This window comes from Podarcis raffonei, chromosome 15, assembly GCF_027172205.1.
Source record: "Podarcis raffonei isolate rPodRaf1 chromosome 15, rPodRaf1.pri, whole genome shotgun sequence".
In the NCBI taxonomy this organism is placed as follows: Eukaryota; Metazoa; Chordata; class Lepidosauria; order Squamata; family Lacertidae; genus Podarcis; species Podarcis raffonei.
This window is the reverse complement of record NC_070616.1, coordinates 27,300,735-27,321,995: the sequence shown is the minus strand read 5'-3', so window position 1 is coordinate 27,321,995 and position 21,261 is coordinate 27,300,735. Positions and strand designations below refer to the sequence as shown.

Below are 21,261 nucleotides of genomic sequence, written 5' to 3'. Positions count from 1 at the left end.
TTTGCAAATTCTAATGTGGAATTCTTGGTAGTAGGCATAAGTTTGATATCCTGCAGCAATACACATAATAATGAGTCAGTGTATTACCTGCAGAATTATAATCAGTGTATTACCTGCAGAATTATATACATGGCATTGGTTCATTCCGGCATGTAACGCTATAATCACTTCTTTCCTTTTGGCTAATGTATACAGTACGTTTTCTGTAATTCTGAACATTGTCAATCATATGCAATGTGACCAAATATATGAATAAAAAAATCTGAAACCAGACAAGAGAGCATTTTCAGATGATGGCAATGTTTACCATTTAGGCAAGCTGTTTGCATTTTTTAAAACAAAAAATAATTTCAAGACCATGAGAATTCAGTTGTCAAGCATTGCTGACAACAAGGACATGATTAGTCAGATGATGAGGGTAAGGATGAACCCACCTTTCCCCCTCAGATCCCAGGACAACAATTAAAACACAATATTAAAAACAACTTACAGAAATGAGGTGGGTCATAAAAAATATCTCAGGTGTTAGAAGCCAGAGTTTTTAGGGAAAATAGAGAGGCATAAGCCAGAAAGCCACTATGTTCCTAGTACTCCAGGAGGGAAATGTGACCAAAATTGCTCAAATCTGCTTTTCACACCATTGGCATATTAGAACACCATCCCTGAAATCAATAGAGGTGAATGAGAATAATGCCAGATGAAAGGATTCTGCTTAAACCTCGTCTGTTCTATTTGTGTTACATGCAACAAGCAAAAGGTAACAGCTGAAAATTGCCTGTTGAGTAAACTGCAACAGAACCTTTGCAGGGAGTCACTGCTGATGTGTATAAAAGCCACCAGGTCTAGTTTACGACAGCTTCTGCCATTGCAGAGAAGCTTTGCCTTATTTTGACATTGCTAGAAATATTATTTCCAGGCCACTCCTGACATCACCTTATTTGACCCAAACAGACACACACACACACACACACAGAGAGAGAGAGAGAGAGAGAGAGAGAGAGAGAGAGAGAGAAGAGAGAGAGAGAGAGAGAGAGAGAGAGAGAGAGAGAGCGCCAGCCAGTGAGAGAGAGCTAAGAGTTCAATCTGGGACAATATAAAACTGCCTCCCATTCAATATCAATTAACACCTCATTTATTCCAGTGGTTTCTGCAAGAAGAAGAAAAATTATCCAATGCACATTTAGAGGGGGAGAAATTGTCTAGCAAGTTCTCATCTAAATTGTAGAAAGGTTGACTGACCACATAGCCAATCATGAATATGGTTGCTTTGGAGAATTTCCTATTCGCTTCAAACAAGGAGTATCTGATTTTAATACTAGGTTTTTACACTGTTGTGACCTGCATTGGGACTTTGTGGTGAAGGATAGGCAGGACAACTAATCATTATTATTTATTCATCATCATTATTAGTAGTAGGCTGTCTCTCCCATTCACAAGCACAGAGGTGAATTTCAGGACTCCTTCACTTGTCTCACTGCTTCCTCCTGGGAAAACTCACTGTTTACCTCTCAGTTGGTTTTCCTGCAGATTGACGTTTGTTCGGGTTTCCCCAGGGAAAGCAGCGGGGCAAATGAAAAATCAGGAAAGCACAGGGCAAGTGGCAAACCTCTTGGACCTGAGCTTTCTGGGCACGAGACAAGCAGAAGTGTGGCTGAGCCTGTAATGTTGCACAAACACTGTGGCAATAGAGGAATTCAGTGCAATAGCTGCACTTATGAAAATTCGTTGTGAAAGAGATTGCACATTTATTCTGCAACGAAGTTACCAGCAAGCTGCTTGTGCATTCTCTTCTGGAACAATATTCTGTTGCATGCTCAGGCTCTGCACTCCCTCTGCCCCCCACCTCTTTGATGGCAAGGTAAATAAAGGACACAGCACGGCTTGAGTGGGGTCAAGTTTACTGACAACAAATGTAAGAGGTTTGGCACAGGCAATTGGGCAACCATTCACTTCTGGCCCGCCTGCCGGAAGTGACACCATGGCTCAACCCAGCAACGGGGGTTCCTATGACTTACATCAAATAGGGAGGACTCCTGCGGGGGTCAATGCCAGTGCCAGATTTACGTATAAGCTAAACAATCTATAGCTTAGGGCCCACTCTCTTGGGGGCCCCCAAAAAATTTAAAGGAAAAGAAACTGGATGTACATTTCCAAAATATAAGATAAAAAACAAATAAAATAAAACCTACATACAGCAACAATTTGTTGTTGACAAAGGACAGTTGGACATATAAAGGGCCACATTATCTTCAGTAGCTTAGGGCCTCATCAAATCTAAATCTGGCCCTGGTCACTGCCTTGAGGAGTGCTGAGGTCCGAGGTCCAAGCTGCTGCCTGGACATACAGACCCAGAAGCAACTCCTCCCAGACCCCTTTAACAAGATACCCTAGATTTTGAGAGGTGCAGGCAGAGATTACAATCGTCTCACTCCCCAAAAAAGACTAAGGCTTACCCAATGCCTAAACCACTGAATTGGTGATGTTTCCTTCTTAGATTTACTTTATTATTTCAAAAAGTGAAAATCCAAACACGGGAGTTGTTGGGCTTTTGGGAGGGGGCAAAGTTGTTGAGTTTTTGGTTTTTTGCTTTTTAGTTGAGCTTTCTTAAAAAAACGTTTTTGAGCTATTTTTTAATAAAATTTGCCAAAATCTACACTTACGATATGGGTTGCCATATGTCGAGATTTTCCTGGACATTTCAGCGATTTCTGGCAGTGCGCTGTTTCCCACTGCTGTATTCTGCCTATGTCCAGGAAATTCTGTATGTATGGCAACCCTAAAATAAAGGACAATTCTCCCTTCAAAGGAGGGTACATGACCACTCCAGCAGAAGTGCATCTTCTTACCACCTCCTGCCCCACCTCCAGGGACAGCGGCAGGGGAAACAAAAATAAAACCTGTGGCAGAGCCAGTGTCTACAGACAAAGGCAGAACCCTTTAGGACCAGTGGACTACGCAGGCTTTCTGTTGGCTCCACACCGTTGCTGGAGCAATGATTTGTGTATTTAATTTGCCACTCTTTTAAACCAAGTTGTCATTAAGGATTTATGGAAGGATGACTGTACTTTCAAGCCACATCCTATGCATGCATTTAGAGTTATAACCTAGCCTGAAAAGCTTGGAATCGGGAAGAAGAAGCAGTGGATTCAAATGCGATTGGACCTGGTCTCTTGTTACTATGAGCCAGGCCCATGCAGAGCTTGTCTGAGGCCCAGGTGGGAGTCCGGCAGGCCCCTAGTAGGACTCCCTGGCCAGCTGAGCCCTCCGAAGCCTGGGGCAACTGCATGCCCTCCAAGTGTCCTGATTTTCCAGGGACAGTCCCAGAATTACGAAAGGCATCCTGGTTTCTGATTTGATTCTGGAATGTCCCCATTTCTTCCACCAGCACTGCCACCACTGAGCTCAGAGAAGAGGAGAAGCCAGCCCTTGTCCCAAGCGATGACAATGGGGTTGGTGGCTGCTGTGAAGGAGCACACTGTTGCCTCTCCGTAGTCGCCGCTCCCAGTCTCCTCCCTTGGGCAGCTCATAGCGGCTGCTCAAGATCGGGCAAGGAGGAAGAGAGGTTGCCACTGCTGAGGCCTAGCCCTGTGTGACATGCTGGCTCTGAGGTGCAGGCAGAGGGCAGGACCACCCTGAACAGAAAGAAAGGGGAAACGGAGCACATGGAGCCTTGATTTTTTTTTTTAATGCATTGTGCATCTGCGTCTAATCTTTCCCCCTTTCTAAAATGTGTCTTTCTTTTTTCTAAATCTACCAAAGAATAAAATTCAGGGAGCCCAATAGAAGACATTGCATTCAACATTGGGAATAAGCAATGAATCACTAACCAGTCAGAGAATGTTGCAATGATAATCCTAGGACCTAAAATCTTTGTTCTCCTTGGTTTGTGATAATGGAACAAATAAAGGATTTGGCTTCAATCACTCCTGAGATTGGCTAACTCAGTGCAGAAAGCAAATTGCCCCACTCTAAGATTTGATTTACATTCTCCACTGTGTAATGTCTGTTAAGCATCAGTGGGTCCTCATGAGGACTTTGGACTTGCGTTTCTTTTCATTTGATTCTGTATGGATTTGCACTCTGCTCATCACCCGACACACTCATTGTTATCTCTACATTGGCTCCCCCATTTGGCCTCGGTCTGTAGGGAAAAATACTCGTTTCATTTCTTAATCAGATGGCATCAGGACCACAAAAAGATGTCACTTGGCTCACCTTCAAGATGCTGCAGAATTATCTGTTGATTTTTTTTTTGCTAGGGCAATACACCAGCTTGGGCTACACCCTCTAGAATGCTAATGAACTCTAATGGCTTGCTCCTTTGGGAGCAAAGGCAGGATACAAATTAAACAAACATAGGAATTAAATAATTATTTTAGGACATCTACCAGAGCTTTCCTCTCAATTCCCAGTGACTTTTGGTTTTACCACATGAAAGGTGGATTGATGGACTTTTCATTCAAAACCTGGACCCAGAGATCACAGCGAGTTGTCTGTACTGTTGGGCAAGGAGACAGTTTCAGTGTGTTGTCTATGGAATATTGACCATGAGTTCTGGCTCTACATGGGTGCTGCTAGATTTAAGAAACGGGGTCAGCTGTTAAACACATTTCAGAAAAAGGAGGAGTAGGGAATCAGGTATACGTGGTTAGTCCATTGTATATGGATATCAAACATATCCTCTTTGCAAATGAGGTAAGGGGCATCATGTGGGTGACATTTCTGCTATCACTGGCATAAGGGCAGATCACAATCTTTGTATATTTTAAAGTACTGTACAGTTGGAACCTTTTCTTTATTTTCTTGTAAACTGCTTTGAGTTCTGGGTTTTTTTTAAAAAATCAAGTGGTGTAGAAATTTTATGAAATAAGTAAATAAGATTTGCAAAATTTCATGAAATAAGTAAATGAGATTTGCATTCTTTGACCTTAAGATGGGCTATTAAACTCCAGGTAATTCCACGTAATGTTAGACTACAGTTCCCATTACCTCCTGGTGCTTGGCTGTGCTGGCAGGGGCTGATGGGAGTTCAGAAATTAAGGACACCTGGAAAGCCACAGGTTAGATATTCCTAGACAAAATATTGTAGCCCTATTGTTTTCTTTTCCTGTCCTTTGGTGTGTCATCTGGATGAAGTAGGACACCCAAATAATTTTTGGAGCTTAGGAGGTGATGATGTATTCACAGAATCCTAGGACTGCAGAGTTGGAAAGGACCATGAGGGTCATCTAGTCCAACCCTCTACAATGCAAGAAACTTTCACACAAATTGTTGCTGTATCATGATAGCGTAGCAACAGCAGTTCATTCTCTGGTGCTCCCCTTGGTACAGAATGCAATGACCAGTTTACTAAGTGCTACAGCATGTTGTGATCATATTACATCAGGGGTTGTTTTGTTTGTTTGTTTGTTTTTAAGTAGGAACTCAGGGGAACAGAGTTTTTCTCTTTTTTTGAATTTCTTTTTGTTGTTGTTGTTGCCGGGGGTGGGGCTGGAATTTTTCATGAGGATTGGATGAAGTTTACAAGCACGTTTAGGTGATACTAGATTGACCCTCAGCAAGGCTCTTCTGGGATTCTTATGGAAACCCAATGGGACAAAATCATGCACATGCAACATTTGACAAAGGGTCTTGTGCATTAAACAAACATACTTGCTGATCCAAAATATGCTGCTCTGTTTAATTAAAGTTTGCACACTAGCTGTGCTTTAGTGTATTAACAAATATGAGTTAGAAACATAACAATTTGATTCCAGACCACGTCTTCTGGCGGGTGACCTTGGTGAGCTTTGAAGGCAATTGCCATGTCCCAGGCATCAATGAAACCAACATTAAGATGCCAAAAAATATCCTTTGTTGCAAGGTATTGGGCATAGCCATGGAAGTTGCTATATAGCTCCTGGTCATCGTCCATCTCCCGGGTGTTCTCTGCTTTGATGATGACCTTTGTATCTGGGCTCCTCAGGAGAAGGCGCTGGATGGCTCCCCGGATGTTAACCATCCTTCGAATGAAGAGCTCAATGGGGAAGGGGCGGAAGTGCTGGCCCAGGGAGATGACAACCACCGTGTCTCTGTCACCTTCCACCATGTCAATCACTCGAGCAATGTAAGTGTGAGATTTCATTGAGTGCATATAGAAAGATAAAAAGGGATGCCCATGTCTTCTCCAATGCATTGTAATGTTTTTGGTCATGTCCACAACGACAGAACTCTGGATTATGCGCTGTCCTTGGGTATCAAAGCACGAAAGCGCTAATATGGGAACAGATGCAAAATAAAGACAAGTTACATATATATATGTGTAAAATTCTCTGAGAAATCACTGGGCTGTTTCAAGTGGGGCAAAACAGAAACAGAAAAGGAACAGGGCAAGCCAGTTAATTACCTTGTACAAAGTTCTGAATAAAACACTAAAAGATAATCAGGAGACCAGGAATTGAAAAACCAAAACTGATATCAGGTGAAAATAATTTGCAAATATATTGGTCAGAAGCTATAAAACACAGACTTCTTTGTAAATGCTCCCTATGTAGCCCTGCAAGGTCTCATATTCCATTTGCATAGACCTATGTCTAAATAAAGGTCGTTTTGACAAACACAGATGCATCTGTTTTTGTTGTTATTGTTTTAAAAAAGTTGCTCCACTTTTACAATGAGAAATATCTTGCACCTAATAAAACCAGCTTTGCAGACTTGGGGGTCCCCCCACTCCTACTTTTTGCGAGGAAAACTTACTGAACAAAGATGTTGCTTGTTTAATAGAGAAACAGCCAAAAATGTCCACCTGCAGCAAGCCTAGCTCTCTTTCTTAGGCACAACTTACTGCTCTCCCATACACAAGTCCCCCAGAAAAGTTCCTTGCTCTTTGCATAACCTAAATGGGTGAATACAGAACAAGCACATCTGTGTCTACTGTATATCTCTATTTCTCTATCTAGCTATCTATCTATCTGGGGATGTGGGTGGCGCTTTGGTCTAAACCACTGAGTCTCTTGGGCTTGCTGACTGGAAGGTTGGTTGTTCGAATCCCCACAATGGGGTGAGCTCCTGTTGCTCTGTCCCAGCTCCTGCCAGCCAAGCAGTTCAAAAGCATACCAGCACGTGCAGATAAATAGGTACCACTGTGAGGGGAAGGTAAATTGAGTTTCCGTGCGCTCCAGTACTCGTCATGGTGTTCTGTTGTGCCAGAAGTGGTTTTTGTCATGCTGGCCACATGAGCTGGAAAAGTTATCTGTGGACAAACGCCACTTCTCTCAGCCTGAAAGCAGAGATGAGCGCTGCACCCCATAGTTGAATTCGACTGGACTTAACAATCCAGGGGTCCTTTACCTTTTACCTTTACTATCGATTGATTGATTGATTGATTGATTGATTGATCTATCAGTCTGTCTGTCTATCTATCTATCTATCATCTATCTATCTATCTATCTATCTATCATCTATCTATCTATATCATCTATCTATCTATCTATCTATCTATCTATCTATCTATCTATCTATCTATCTATCTATCATCTATCTATCCATCTATCATCTATCTATCATCTATCAGTGCTGGATCCTTTCTAACCATACCGCTTCAGCCACCAAATAGAATGATCTCTGACAACATTCCCTTTATTTCACAAAGCTTTCCAACTTTCACTAAACCCTCCTGCCATCCAAGGAAAGTGTTTCTAAACAGGCTTTCACTGCAACCAGATCAGTTCAGGTGGCTCTTTATAGCCAACATCAAGCTGTACAGAAGTCTCCCTACATTATTATTATTATCATTAAATAATAAAAGTTTCTGGGTACATAGAAGTTGATACTGTTAATAGCCCAAATACTACATTGTGGTTTCTCTGGGTGGGAAAACGTACTGCTCACTCTTTTGGAGAGATACTCGATCCATTGCCACACAGTTGAGTCTCCCAGGAGGAAAACCTGCTTTCCCTGTAAGCAAGAGTAAACATTATCCAAGGTGCTGCCATTGAGCACTTTGCAGAAAGCAGGATGCCATTGGTTCTGCCAGACAAAGCCACTGGGAGACGGGGAAGTCATCCCGACTCTGCAGTTCATGTTAGCCATTGTCTTCTTCCCTACCAAAAGGAAAAGAAGAAATGAGCAGATGAAAATAGTACACACAGGATTCTGTTTGAGCTTTAGAAACCTCATCAGTCAACTTGACCCACTCTGTATTTGGGGGTTTAACAACTCATGGGAAAGGGGTCCTTGGGGTGGTTGTTCTCTTTGAATATCAATGCCCACCTCTCCCCATATGAATAAACTTGGACTCTGTGATCATCCTCTGTAGCCCAGAGGATGGCAAGAAGAGAACGGGCCTTTTTTGTGGGGGCTCCCCACTTGTGGAATGCTCTCCCCAGGGAGGCTTGCCTGGAGCCTTTGAAGGAAAAAGAGAGGCCCTCTTGGCCTATGTGTCCATAATGTTGGCTTCTCCCCAATTAGATCATGCTTACAAATGGCATGACCTACTAAGCATAACCCATTTAGCTGTCCACAAGGTGCTTTCAAGAAGCAAAAGTCAAACTGTCCACTTGCAAGGGGTTGCACATTTCCTGAAAATGCTGGTGCAGATCTTGTGTTTAGAAATTTCCTGGTAGTGTGTGTACTTTTAGGGGGAAGGTATAAATTGTTCAGACTTTGTGGATGGAGATTTCCTGGCATTTTCAATAAAGCAATGACCAAGAGGGAAGGAAGAAAATAAAATAAAATAAAACAATTCCTTCCAGTAGCACCTTAGAGACCAACTAGGTTTGTTATTGGTATCTGAAGAAGTGTGCATGCACACGAAAGCTCATACCAATAACAAACTTAGTTGGTCTCTAAGGTGCTACTGGAAGGAATGTTTTTTGTTTTGTTTTGTTTCGACTACGGCAGACCAGCATGGCTACCTACCTGTAACTAGGAGGGAAGGGACAGTGGCCAAAAGATTGAGACCTATGCCTATGCTTAATGTCACATGTATGTAACCCATTGTAATCAGGATCAAACGTTTCTCACATGTAACAATGTACTGGAACAGTATAAGTATTCACCATGTGCTCATCAGAGGTGCCCAGATTCTTTGGGTGCTAACCCACTCTGTGCCTTCTGCTATAACCGAATAAACTGCTTTTTGTTTTCCACTCCCGGTGTAATCATTGGCTAAGTTAACCCTGTTTGAATTGGATACTTGTCCACAACACTTTCATCAATTCAATTTAAATACTGCCCTTTATCAAAAGATCCCAGGGCTGAGTACAACATTAAAAACACATTAGAGAACATCAGTGATAAAAACATAATAAAAAGCATACTGACAGACAGCCTAATAGTAAAAGAATCATCATTGTAACAGTCATCTCCTCCGCTTTCACAGACCATAATTTAATAGCCATAGGCCTGGGTAAAGAGGAATGACTTTGAGTGTAGACAACTGTAAAAAGGGAAGAGTTGTGCTCATTGCTCCATGCTGTTTCAGAGGCGGATTTAGCGGAGCATGACCTGCATTGGTAAAAAGGTAAAGGTAAAGCACCCCTGGACAGTTAAGTCAAGTCAAAGGCGACTATGGGGTTGTGGTGCTCATCTGGCTTTCAGGCCAAGGGAGCCGGCATTTGTCCAAAGTCAACTGTCCTGGTCATGTGGCCAGCATGACTAAACTGCTTCTGGTGCAACGGAACACTATGACTGAAACCAGAGCGCATGGACACGCTGTTTACCTTCCCACCACAGAGGTACCGTATTTTTCGCCCTATAGGACGCACTTTTCCCCCTCCAAAAATGAAGGGGAAATGTGTGTGCATCCTATGGGGCGAATGCAGGCTTTCGCTGAAGCCTGGAGAGCGAGAGGGATCGGTGTGCACCGACCCCTCTTGCTCTCCAGGCTTCAGGAGAGCCCCAGCGCCAGCCCCACAAGGTCGGGGGACAGCGGGGAGGCGGAACGCCACCATCCAGCTGTCTCCCGATGTGGTTTGGAGGCTGACGGCGGAGAGACGTGTGCTTCTCCCCGCCGCCAGCCCCGCAAGCTCCGGGGACAGCGGAGAGGCGCAGCGCGTCTTCCCGCTGTCCCCGGACCTGGTCTGAAGGCGGGCGGCGGGGAGAAGAGCGCTTCTCCTCGCTGCCGGCCCCACAAGCGCCTGGGGGGGAAATAATTTTTTTCTCTTTATTTCTCCCCCCCCCAAAAAAAACTTGGTGCGTCCTATGGGCCGGTGCATCCTATGGGGCGAAAAATACGGTACCTATTTATCTACTTGCATTGGCGTGCTTTTGAACTGCTAGGTTGTCAGGAGCTGGGACAGAGCAACGGGAGCTCACCCCGTTGCGGGGATTCGAACCACCGACCATCTGATCGGCAAGTCCAAGAGGCTCAGTGGTTTAGACCACAGTACCACCCGCGTCCACTGGGCACCAAGCTGAGAGGGCGCTGCAGAGGTCACCGCAAAAATGACTTGGAACAGAGGGCGAGAGGCAGGGGGTGGGATTTTGGTGTCACACAGGACGCCTCTGAAATGTGAAAGCCCAAAGTCTGTCATTGCGTGTTTCTGCTCTGATCACACCCACCACTGGAATACAACCCTGGAAGGTTATCCAAGAGGTAAGGTGACCCTCACATTGAAAGGATTGCCCATTCATATGTAATATATGGCAGCCATTGTGGTGGTGTAAGCCTATTCCTGGCAAGTTGGGAGTATAGGATGGTTCTGCCCATCTCAAGGTATTTGAAGGCTGTGATGTGCTAAAAAATGTACTTTGCCCCCAAATTCCTACATTCATTATATGCGCCAACAAAACATTGTAATGAGAACTGGAAAGTCTGACTCACTTCCACAGGATACAACATGGATGTCCACAAATGGATGCAGGATCTCAGCTCCAACTTTGTGTCAGGACTGGTCGTTGTCCTCTTCAGATCACCACACAAACGCTTCTTGTTCTTTTATAACTTTTTATTGTGTATTAACAAAATAATCTTATAAACAGTTCTTAACTATTATTCCTCAGAGTCACTTCTTTCAGATACCTTCTGAGCTCTGCTTCTCCATGACCAGCCACCCTCAAAATGGCGAAGGCGCCTTTCCCTTCGTTTTCCCGCTCTTTTTTCTAACCTCCTGGCTAGAGCTGGCCTGTATCTCCCCTCCTCCCAATCTGAGCTAGAACTTAACCCTTGCCTTTCCTGTGAACAGCCGGCCCCTCCCTGTTGTTCCTCTTGCTCCCTTCTATTAGATTCACTGCTCTCCTTCCCCCCTTGGGGAATGCTTTCTCCCTCTGATAAACTGAAAACTTCTAACTCCTCCCTGACATCACCCCCTCCCCTAAGCCCCCCTTCCACCTTCTCGCTCTCCTCTGTTTCTGAAGGACCGAACCCTATGAACTCTTGTTCCTCGCTATCTGTCTCTTCAAAAATTTCTTGAAGATGCCAGTTATGGGGTTTTGGCTTGTGGGGATATTTTCTATGAAATTCTCTCTGCAATTCTGGAACGTTAATTTTTTCTGCTGGTTCCCATGAGTTCTCAGACTCATCTAACCCTTTCCATGCAACCAAATACTGTAATTTCCTCCTACTTATTCTCGAGTCTAATATCTCTTCCACTTCGGTCTCCTCTTCCCCCATCATGGTGGGGAAAGGAGGTGGTTCCCTTGAACTTTGATACTTATGCGCTGGTACAAACACTGACAATAAAGATCTATGAAATACAGGGTGTATTCTCATATTTTAAGGCAAATGAAGCTTGAAAGCAACTGGGTTAATTTGAGCCTTTACTTGGAAAGGTCCCAATCTCCTTGGTTCTAGCTTTTTACACCTCCCTCGTATTGGTAGTCCCTTGGTAGACAGCCATACCCAGCTCCCTACTTGGATTTCTTCCCCAACTCACCAGTGCCTGTCTGCAGCTCTCTTGTAAGCCTCTTTAGCTTCTTCCAAATCCTCTTTCAATATCTCATGAATGCACCTCAACTCCTCTATCATTTGTTCTGCTGCTGGTACTGCTAACTGCTCCTCTTGACCTGGGAATGCCCTTGGGTGCAAGCCATAGTTTGCCACAAATGGGGCTCTGCCCGTAGATACATGCATTGCATTATTATACGCAAACTCTGCTAGGCTCAACTTCTCTAACCACCCGCTCTGCTGATAACCAGCATAACACCTCAGATATTGTTGCAGTGTTGCATTCGTTCTTTCAGCTTCCCCATTGGTTTGCGGGTGTCTCGCCGACGTGAGCCTTAGCTCCACATCTAGTAACTGCATTAACCTCCTCCAAAATTGTGATGTAAATTGGGCCCCTCTATCTGAAATGATTTGTGATGGCATACCATGCAACCTAAAAATATTATCTAAAAACATCTTTGCAGTTTCCTGCGCGGTCGGAATTTTGGCACATGGTATGAAATGCGCCATCTTGGTTAGCATGTCAACCACCACAAAGATCACTGTATGCCTATGCGATGATGGTAGATCCGTTATAAAATCCATAGACACCACATCCCAAGGCCTTCCCGGCGTGGGCATAGGTTGTAACAACCCTGCAGGAGCTGCTCTGGGTGCCTTGGCTCATTGACATACTTCACAACCTCTTACATATTGCGTTACCTCCTCCCTCAACTTTGGCCACCAGAACTGCCGTGTGATCTGATACAGGGTCTTTTCTCTACCAAAATGTCCTGCAGTCGGGTTATCATGATGTTGCCTCAACACTTTACCTCTTAATTCACCTGCAGGTACATACAGCACCCCTCTCCTGTACAACAATCCACCTTTTTCCTTGTCTCATTCTCAACAGCTGCCTAGCTGTGGTTGTTTCATGCGCAGGGTCTAAGAAAATCGTGTCTAGATACTGCAGAAACATTTGTAGATTTCCTAGGGTGGAATCCCTTCGAGATATTAGGGCTTTAACACAGTCCTTAGCCCTCCTTTCCAAGAAATTAATCACATAAGCAACCTTCTCTTGCTCAGATTGAAATTCTTTATCCTTTATCTCAATTATGTAAGAAATTTCTGTCTTGAAAGCCATGTATTCAGAGGTTTCTCCCTTGAAGCTACGTGGACGTACAGTAAATGTTTTACTCACTCTGTCTCCCCGCGTTGCTTGCAACATGGTTCTATGTTCTCCCAATGCTGCCGATAGTACGTCGACTTGACTTTTCAACTGTAAGTTCTGTTGCCATAAGTCCTGTAATGTTAGCTGGAGCGCTGGGGTTTCTCCTTGCCCAACTGGCGCCACAGCTCCCTCCATTTTGGCTTCTCCTTCTTTACATATAATGAAGAGGCGCAGAGCAGAAGGTATTCTGTCAGGACTGGTCGTTGTCCTCTTCAGATCACCACACAAACGCTTCTTGTTCTTTTATAACTTTTTATTGTGTATTAACAAAATAATCTTATAAACAGTTCTTAACTATTATTCCTCAGAGTCACTTCTTTCAGATACCTTCTGAGCTCTGCTTCTCCATGACCAGCCACCCTCAAAATGGCGAAGGCGCCTTTCCCTTCGTTTTCCCGCTCTTTTTTCTAACCTCCTGGCTAGAGCTGGCCTGTATCTCCCCTCCTCCCAATCTGAGCTAGAACTTAACCCTTGCCTTTCCTGTGAACAGCCGGTCCCTCCCTGTTGTTCCTCTTGCTCCCTTCTATTAGATTCACTGCTCTCCTTCCCCCCTTGGGGAATGCTTTCTCCCTCTGATAAACTGAAAACTTCTAACTCCTCCCTGACATCTTGTTACTTCAAAGGAAAAAAGGAAGTCAGCAGATTCAGAATCTTTCCATCATCGATGTTTCCCATTAAATTCTCACATCTAACATGTTGCTGCTGTAAATGGAAAGTGAATCTTAATCTGATTTTGCAAAGCCTTTTGTACATTGTCAGGTTTCTATTGGGTCAAGTAGAAAATGACATTAAAATGGACCTGATAAAAAGAAAGAAATTTGGTTCAATTCACTCCTTGTGCAATGAATGCTTAAGGGAAATATTTGTTCTATTACTTGCATTTCCCCTGTAAAGTATTCCGCATTACAGTGGTACCTCGGGTTAAGTATTTAATTCGTTCCGGAGGTCTGTACTTAACCTGAAACTGTTCTTAACCTGAAGCACCACTTTAGCTAATGGGGCCTCCTGCTGCTGCCGCACCTCCGGAGCACGATTTCTGTTCTCATCCTGAAGCAAAGTTCTTAACCTGAAGCACTATTTCTGGGTTAGCAGAGTCTGTAACCTGAAGTGTATGTAACCTGAAGTGTATGTAACCCAAGGTACCACTGTATATTGTACTGGTTTTCTGTCTTTTTATTGGAAGCCTTTCTGAATGCTGCACACCAATATTTTAAATAAATGTAAGTTCTGATTGTGACAAGTATGACTTCTATATTGTTGTAATGTGATTTTTTTTAAAAAAAATTTTGCTCTGGAGCTTCCCCCACAAAAACCCATGCTTTAACGCTGAATTGGAGCAAATGGCAAACCACAAAAACCCAAAATTGCTGTTTTTTTGTGCTTTATTTTTAAGGAGTGAGTTTTGTGGGTGAAACTCTGGGACAAAGAGAAGAGCACTCAGACATGGAGCTATAAAGCACAGATCTGTGCCTAGGAAGTGCAGGAAGAAAGGTAAGTGTGGATAAGCCCTATATTGGTGCTCTGAGGATTGTCTGGGTCTGGATCTTAGAGATTAACTAAGATACAAGTAAACAGAGAACACAGGGTAAAGATGTGCCCACACAACCAACACCACTCCAACCACTGTTCACTTCTATTGCAGAACTTGTCCAATCTTCAACTGTAAATTAAGCAATTGTTTGCTCCACATAACTGCTGAAAGCCAATATTTTGCAACACATATGTGTATTTAACTGGTGATGTAACAAACTGCCTTTGTGATGCATGCTGAAGCCTTGGATTCAACAGATGAAACCTTCTTCCCATCTTCTTCCTCAATACTGCAAACAGATTCCAATAATCTTGAGGAACTTGCCTCATCATTGTATTGAGCAACCAAGCCGGGAAGAGGAGCTATCTTGGGAGAGGAACTGCTTACCCATTTGTAATCATTTCAGCCTGCACAACCCCAGAAGGGGCACGTACACACACATGGGAACAAAAGAAGAAGAAGAGGCGGAGGAGGAGTTTGGATTTGATATCCTGCTTTATCACTACCCGAAGGAGTCTCAAAGTGGCTAACATTCTCCTTTCCCTTCCTCCCCCACAACAAACACTCTGTGAGGTGAGTGGGGCTGAGAGACTTCAAAGAAGTGTGACTAGTTCAAGGTCACCCAGCAGCTGCATGTGGAGGAGCGGAGACGCGAACCCGGTTCCCCAGATTACGAGTCTATCGCTCTTAACCACTACACCACACTGGCTGGATCAGGCCAATGGCCCATCTAGCCCAGCATCTGACCAAAAACCTGCAAGCAGAGCATGAGCATAAGAGGTCCCTCTCCTCCTGTGGTTTCCAGCAACAGATATTCAGCATTGCTGACTCTAGCTGTGGAGGCAGAGCATCGCCACCATGGCTAGTAGCCACCAGTAGCCCTCAACTCCATGAATTTGTCAAATCCCCCTTTAAAGCCATATCCCTAACTCCTGTTTTTAGATACTTCTAAAAGACACCGCATTGCACCCGCTTATTCATCATTGACCCTGGGGATTCTGTATGGCTTTCTGACTGCCAAAGAGCTCCAGAGAGCAAACACACAGACCCAAATGTCTCAAAATGAAACATTCACAGAATGAACAGCAGAATTCTTAAAATACCCGGCTGCGAGTTATGAAATGCATTGACAGTTGGCCTTAAGAAGAGACAGGAGAGTGAAATACCTCTTAAGAAGTCTTTGTTCCAAGTCTGTGAGGTAGGATTTGTGTGTTAGTTCAGACTGAAGTTTCACAAGAGCTTCACACGGCACCCTCTTTGGTTTCACACAGTAGAAGGCTTCCTGGTCTCGTTCATCAAGATACTCACATAGATCCGCAGTTGTGCTTCTGACAAAACCACACTTAGTGTAGACATGTGAGGCCCCATTCAGAAACTTGCCCCTGAAATCCATTTTGTCGTAGCCTCTCTTCCTCGCAGTCCACAGTGCAGAAACTCCTTCACTGGGGTGGATGAGCAAGATGGAAACTTTGACATCACCTTCCCAAAATAAAGTGAAATTGACCAGGTACGTCCCATTCCTATAGTCTGTGATGTGCCCAGAAGCTCCAGCCCCAAGACTTGAAGAGTAGATCCTCACTCGTAAGAAGACTCCTCCGTACTTCTTTCTCTCCCCCAAGTAGTTGTACAAATCTAGCCGAACCATCAAGGGGTCTCCAACGCAATAAGAACCCTTTTGGTTTAATATGGTGGCTTTGCTGTTCCTGGCACTTATGGTGGTCATTATATCTGTGAAAGTGACGCTGGGCATCAACCGGTTCAGCTTTCTCAGAATGTCTTTTACTTCTTTGTCGTTCTTTCCCCACTCTATCCTCATATTCATCAGGATGTCTCCTTTCATGGGCAAAATTCTGTTCCTGCTGTCTTTGATGGAAGATTTTTTGTTTAAAGAATCAAAATACTTTCAAATTAATCAAAAAAGTGATTACAAGTAAACCTGAATGCTAGGAAAATATGGGATTCGTTCATAAAAGTCTAGGAAGCATGGGAAGAAAATCAGTCACATATTTTTAAAAACAATAATATGCTTTGTTTTAACCAAACCCCTACTGGCAAATCTGCCGGGAAAAACTGAAGCATCCCATATTAAATATCTTTTGGATGACAGGCTAATGATATTACACCGGCCGTGGCAAAGTTTATCTCGGAAGTTAAAAGAATCAAGGATCATCATGCTTGAGACAAAACAAAATGACCGCCTCAGTTCCTCTCTCTTTTGTGGTTGGCTGTCTTAATCGTATTTTGTTCTGAAATTGTTTGATGGGTCTTTGATTTTATTTATTTATGCTTTGTTTTAAAATGTATTTTATAATTTTCCCTAATCAATTACTTTAAGTAATGGCTGGTGTGGATATTAATATTGGCATTTTTTACATTACTTTACAGTATAAAAAAGGAAAAAAAGAGGCTCCTATAAAGGCTTACAAATATCAATTTAAAATATTTACGTAGCATCCTTCATGTTCTAGATTCTCTTCCCCCTCTGCCTCCATGCTGTCAATGTACGATTGCTCTCAGAATAGCAAAAGCTCATATTTTTGGAGATCTGTCCATACTTCCTCTAGTCCTGCTCCTTTCCTCAAGCGAAATCTGCTCTTTAGTGCTCAATCAGATCAAACAGCAGTTTGGGTTTCCTCCAGATAAGCGTTTGCTCCGATTGAACACGAAATAGCAAGTTTTCCTGGGAAAGGAGAGCAGTAAGTGGAAAACTGCTCAGACCCATACCTAAAAAGCATGGATCAAGCAGAAAACAACAGCCCCATGCTTTCTAGGCTGTGGTGCTGGTTTTAACCTTTAAAGCCCTATACGGCCTAGGACCCTCGTACCTACGGGACCGCCTCTCCTGGTATGCCCCACAGAGAAACTTACGGTCTTCAAATAAAAATATCTTGAAGGTCCCAGGCCACAGAGAAGTTAGGCTGGCCTCAACTAGAGCCAGGGCTTTTTCGGCTGTGGCTCCGACCTGGTGGAACACTCTGTCACAAGAGACTAGGGCCCTGCGGGACTTGACATCTTTCCGCAGGGCCTGCAAGACAGAGCTGTTCCGCCAGGCCTTTGGCCAGGGCACAGCCTGACTCCCTCCCTCGGCAATCTTCGCGGAGCTCTGGCCCAATGGTGGCCAGTGGCTTGAATTTAATTAATTTTATAATGAATGATTTTAGAGTGTTGTTTGTGTTGTACTTTTGTATTGTTTTATTGTTGTTAGCCGCCCTGAGCCCAGCTTCGGCTGGGGAGGGCGGGATATAAATAAAATTTATTATTATTATTATTATTTATTATGTTCTGATTTAGCGCTAAAGAACTGGTTTTCCAGGAAGAAAGGCAAAACTGCTTGATTTTAGCTGGAAAGAATGGGACAAATGGAAAACTGTCCAGACCCCTGTGCTTTCCAGGCATGAACAAGCGGAAGTGTGGGCGAGCTCTTAGGCCCCTAGTATACTTCTCTGCTATGCTATGCATCTACCTGTACTATTCCCCCAATACCTGTTCCTGTAAGGATTTTGTTTCCCTGACTCAGTACTGGGCTATAACCTAGGAAGATTTACCTGCTGGTTCTGCCTGCATTTTTCAGGTTGAGATAATGCTTTGCTTTTGAAGCACCCTTCTCTACAAGAAAGAAGATTCCATTTAAACATTAGGAAGAACTTCCTGACAGTAAGAGCTGTTCGACAGTGGAATTTGCTGCCAAGGAGTGTGGTGGAGTCTCCTTCTTTGGAGGTCTTTAAGCAGAGGCTTGACAACCATATGTCAGGAGTGCTCTGATGGTGTTTCCTGCTTGGCAGGGGGTTGGACTCGATGGCCCTTGTGGTCTCTTCCAACTCTATGATTCTATGATTCTAAGTATAGATGCTGCTGCTGCTGCTCTCGCATCCTTCACTTCTCCCTCACTTTCATTCTAGTATGTGAGGAAGAAGAGAGCATCCCACCCCACACAGTTGTGAAGCTCTGAGAAGACCAGGCTCAGCTTCGCCTTTGACAAGCGCCAGCAGCGGCCAGCCTCTGGCGACATAATGCAAAAGGGAATGCGAGGAGGAGGGAGCAGGGAAAGAGCTGGTAGGGAATAGATATGAGAACTGAAAAAGGCCTCACCAATGTCACCAGCAAAGTGATTGATCTGATTTGATACATGGCTCATCGTGATACCTCTGAAGATGAGAATCTGGAGCATGCAATGAGAAAGAAAGAATTACAAGCATTCACAAGGAGAAAACAGAGCAGTAGTAAGGCACAATTCCCAAGCAAAACCTCCATGTGGAAGCATATCTGAATAGCAGGTGCCAGGGTCAAAATAATTTGGGAAGGGCAACTGCCTTGGGCCCCTAACCACACATTTGCGGCCTCCACAACCATCCAGTTGGCTGCAGTTGGTTGATAGTGGACACAGGTTTAAAAAACAATGTTCTTCCGCAGGGGGAAAGGCTGCAATAAAAGATTTTCTGAAAAATAGAGAAACATTTACTCAAGGTGAATATTGCATTTAAAATTCCATTCTGCAAAAGTGTCACACTGCAAGAGCCAAACTATTTACTTCTATTTTTAAATGGTCACCAGAGTCCAATCCATGTTGTATTCCAGGGCCATCAGGTGCTAATTAACTAAATGACTTAACAACAACAACAACAACAACAACAACAACTTTTTATTTATACCCCACCCATCTGTCTGGGTTTCCCCAGCCACTCTAGGTGGCTAACAACAGAATATTAAAAATACAATAAAACAACAAACATTAAAAGCTTCCCTAAACAGGGCTGCCTTCAGATGTCTTCTGAATGTCAGGTAGTTGTTTATCTCTTTGACATCTGATGGGAGGGCGTTCCACAGGGCGGGCGCCACTACCGAGAAGGCCCTCTGCCTGGTTCCCTGTAACTTGGCTTCTCACAGTGAGGGAACCACCAGAAGGCCCTTGGCGCTGGACCTCAGCATCCGGGCAGAACAATGGGGGTGGAGACACTCCTTCAGGTTTATGTACATACACCATTTTAAAAAAAAATCTTTATGAATTAGTTTGTGTTATTGAATAAGGTAAGACACTCTACCTGGGTATCAGTTTTGTAGATGTGGACAGTGTAGATGATGAAGAAACTGACTCCAAGCACGAGAGCCAGGAAGGCTGTTGAGGTCATGGTACAAACCAAAGATATTCCTGGCACCTCTGTCAAAAGGCACAGAGAAATTCCTTTTCACCGCCTTTGGTTTCAAACCTGTTGCAACCAAAGGCATGGGGAGAGTAGTAATACTTTCCAACAGACTATTCTAGAATGCATGTTTTTAAAAATTCACTGAAAATTCATTTAACCCTTTAGCTGTTAAGTGCTGACATCAGAAAATCATTAGTAGAGTAGTAGGAGCTCTCTCTCTCTCTCTCTCTCTCTCTCTCTCTCTCTCTCTCTCTCTCTCTCTCTTCTACTCTGCTGCACCCTTACTGATATTATTAGGATATGCATTTCTATAATGTAAATAAACCTTTTAATAACTGAAAATACTGCTGATTTTCAGATATGAAGACCTCCACCTGGTTGTAGTTCCTGAGTCTTGAAAGGATGAATATGCACTCCCTACTTCTCTGAGTTGTAAGAATTCCCAGGTTATATATTGAAAATAAGTAAGTAAAATAATAATCATGTTGATAATAATACTTCCAGGGTAGAGATTACCAGCAGATGGCTTCTTTTGGAGAGGACTTGAGCCTTTGGTCCTTAAAAACAAGCAAGCAAGCAAACAAACAAACCTTGCTTGTTTACAAATATATGAATAACACAGGTGGAGACCACTTTCAAACTCCTAGCTAGCCCTCTTTCTGGGTCTATCATTTCCTTGTTCAAAACTGCTTCTGTTGCTGTCTCTCTTTCTCTCATAGTGGGTGCAGGGTTCCCTCTTTTTCATCAAAACTGCTGCCAACCACCTGACCTACCCTCTAACCTCTGGTGTTTGATCTCAAGGATGGAAGAAGGCATGATGCTCAGGCAGGCCCTTTAAAACACAGACTCTCTGACTATAGGAATCAAAGTACAGTGCTGCACTGGGCTCAAGGACAGGTGAGGGAGCATAATATACAGAAAGAAATAAGGTGGGAGGGACATAGGAGCCAATGCCTAGAGACTGAGGTCCCTCCCCCCCCCCATTTTTTTTATGGGGACAGGCCCTACCAAAGTTGATGGCCATTGCCATTCAAATAGTGTGAATGTACCAATATAATGAAATGATTTTAGAATGTTGTATTATTTTACTGTTGTTAGCCGCTCTGAGCCCAGCTTCGGCTGGGGAGGGCGGGATATAAATAAAATTTTATTATTAGTTTATTTATATCATGTGATTGATTATGCAGGGTAGGGCTTGCCTGCCCCCCTCAATATTTTATTCTTCCATCTGGGGATGGAAGAATCTTAGCAAATTTGAGACATAGTGCGGAAAAATGCTATGTGTATATCTGTACATTCTTTGCCCTTTGTTTTAAAAAAAATGGTTTCTGTGGCCTCTGTTGATGTAGAGCAACACCATCAAAGTCCAAAGCTTTGAACTCTTACTATGTTGCAGGCCTGTTTGGCTGTAGCAGCTTGGCAACAAATTCTGAAAGAGGGAGAGCGCTGCTTCGAGTATTTATAGGGGCCTGGATCAGAGAACTCCATTTTGATTGGTCAAGGGAATGGCAGG

The 21,261-nt window shown here is 43.6% G+C and overlaps 1 protein-coding gene across 1 annotated transcript; it reads right to left on the bottom strand.

Moving 5' to 3' along the window:
* Positions 1-5,661: 5,661 nt before the first annotated feature.
* LOC128402630 (NXPE family member 2-like) lies at positions 5,662-21,168 on the bottom strand. The gene is made up of 8 exons (XM_053366903.1): positions 21,135-21,168; positions 19,647-19,811; positions 18,697-18,766; positions 15,774-16,470; positions 13,372-13,379; positions 10,805-10,858; positions 7,863-8,081; positions 5,662-6,252 (listed from the first exon to the last, which is right to left on the bottom strand). Exons 2-8 carry the CDS (start codon positions 19,731-19,733, stop codon positions 5,717-5,719), a joined length of 1,671 nt encoding a protein of 556 aa, XP_053222878.1. The 5' UTR covers positions 19,734-19,811; positions 21,135-21,168; the 3' UTR covers positions 5,662-5,716.
* Between the last annotated feature and the right edge of the window lie 93 nt (positions 21,169-21,261).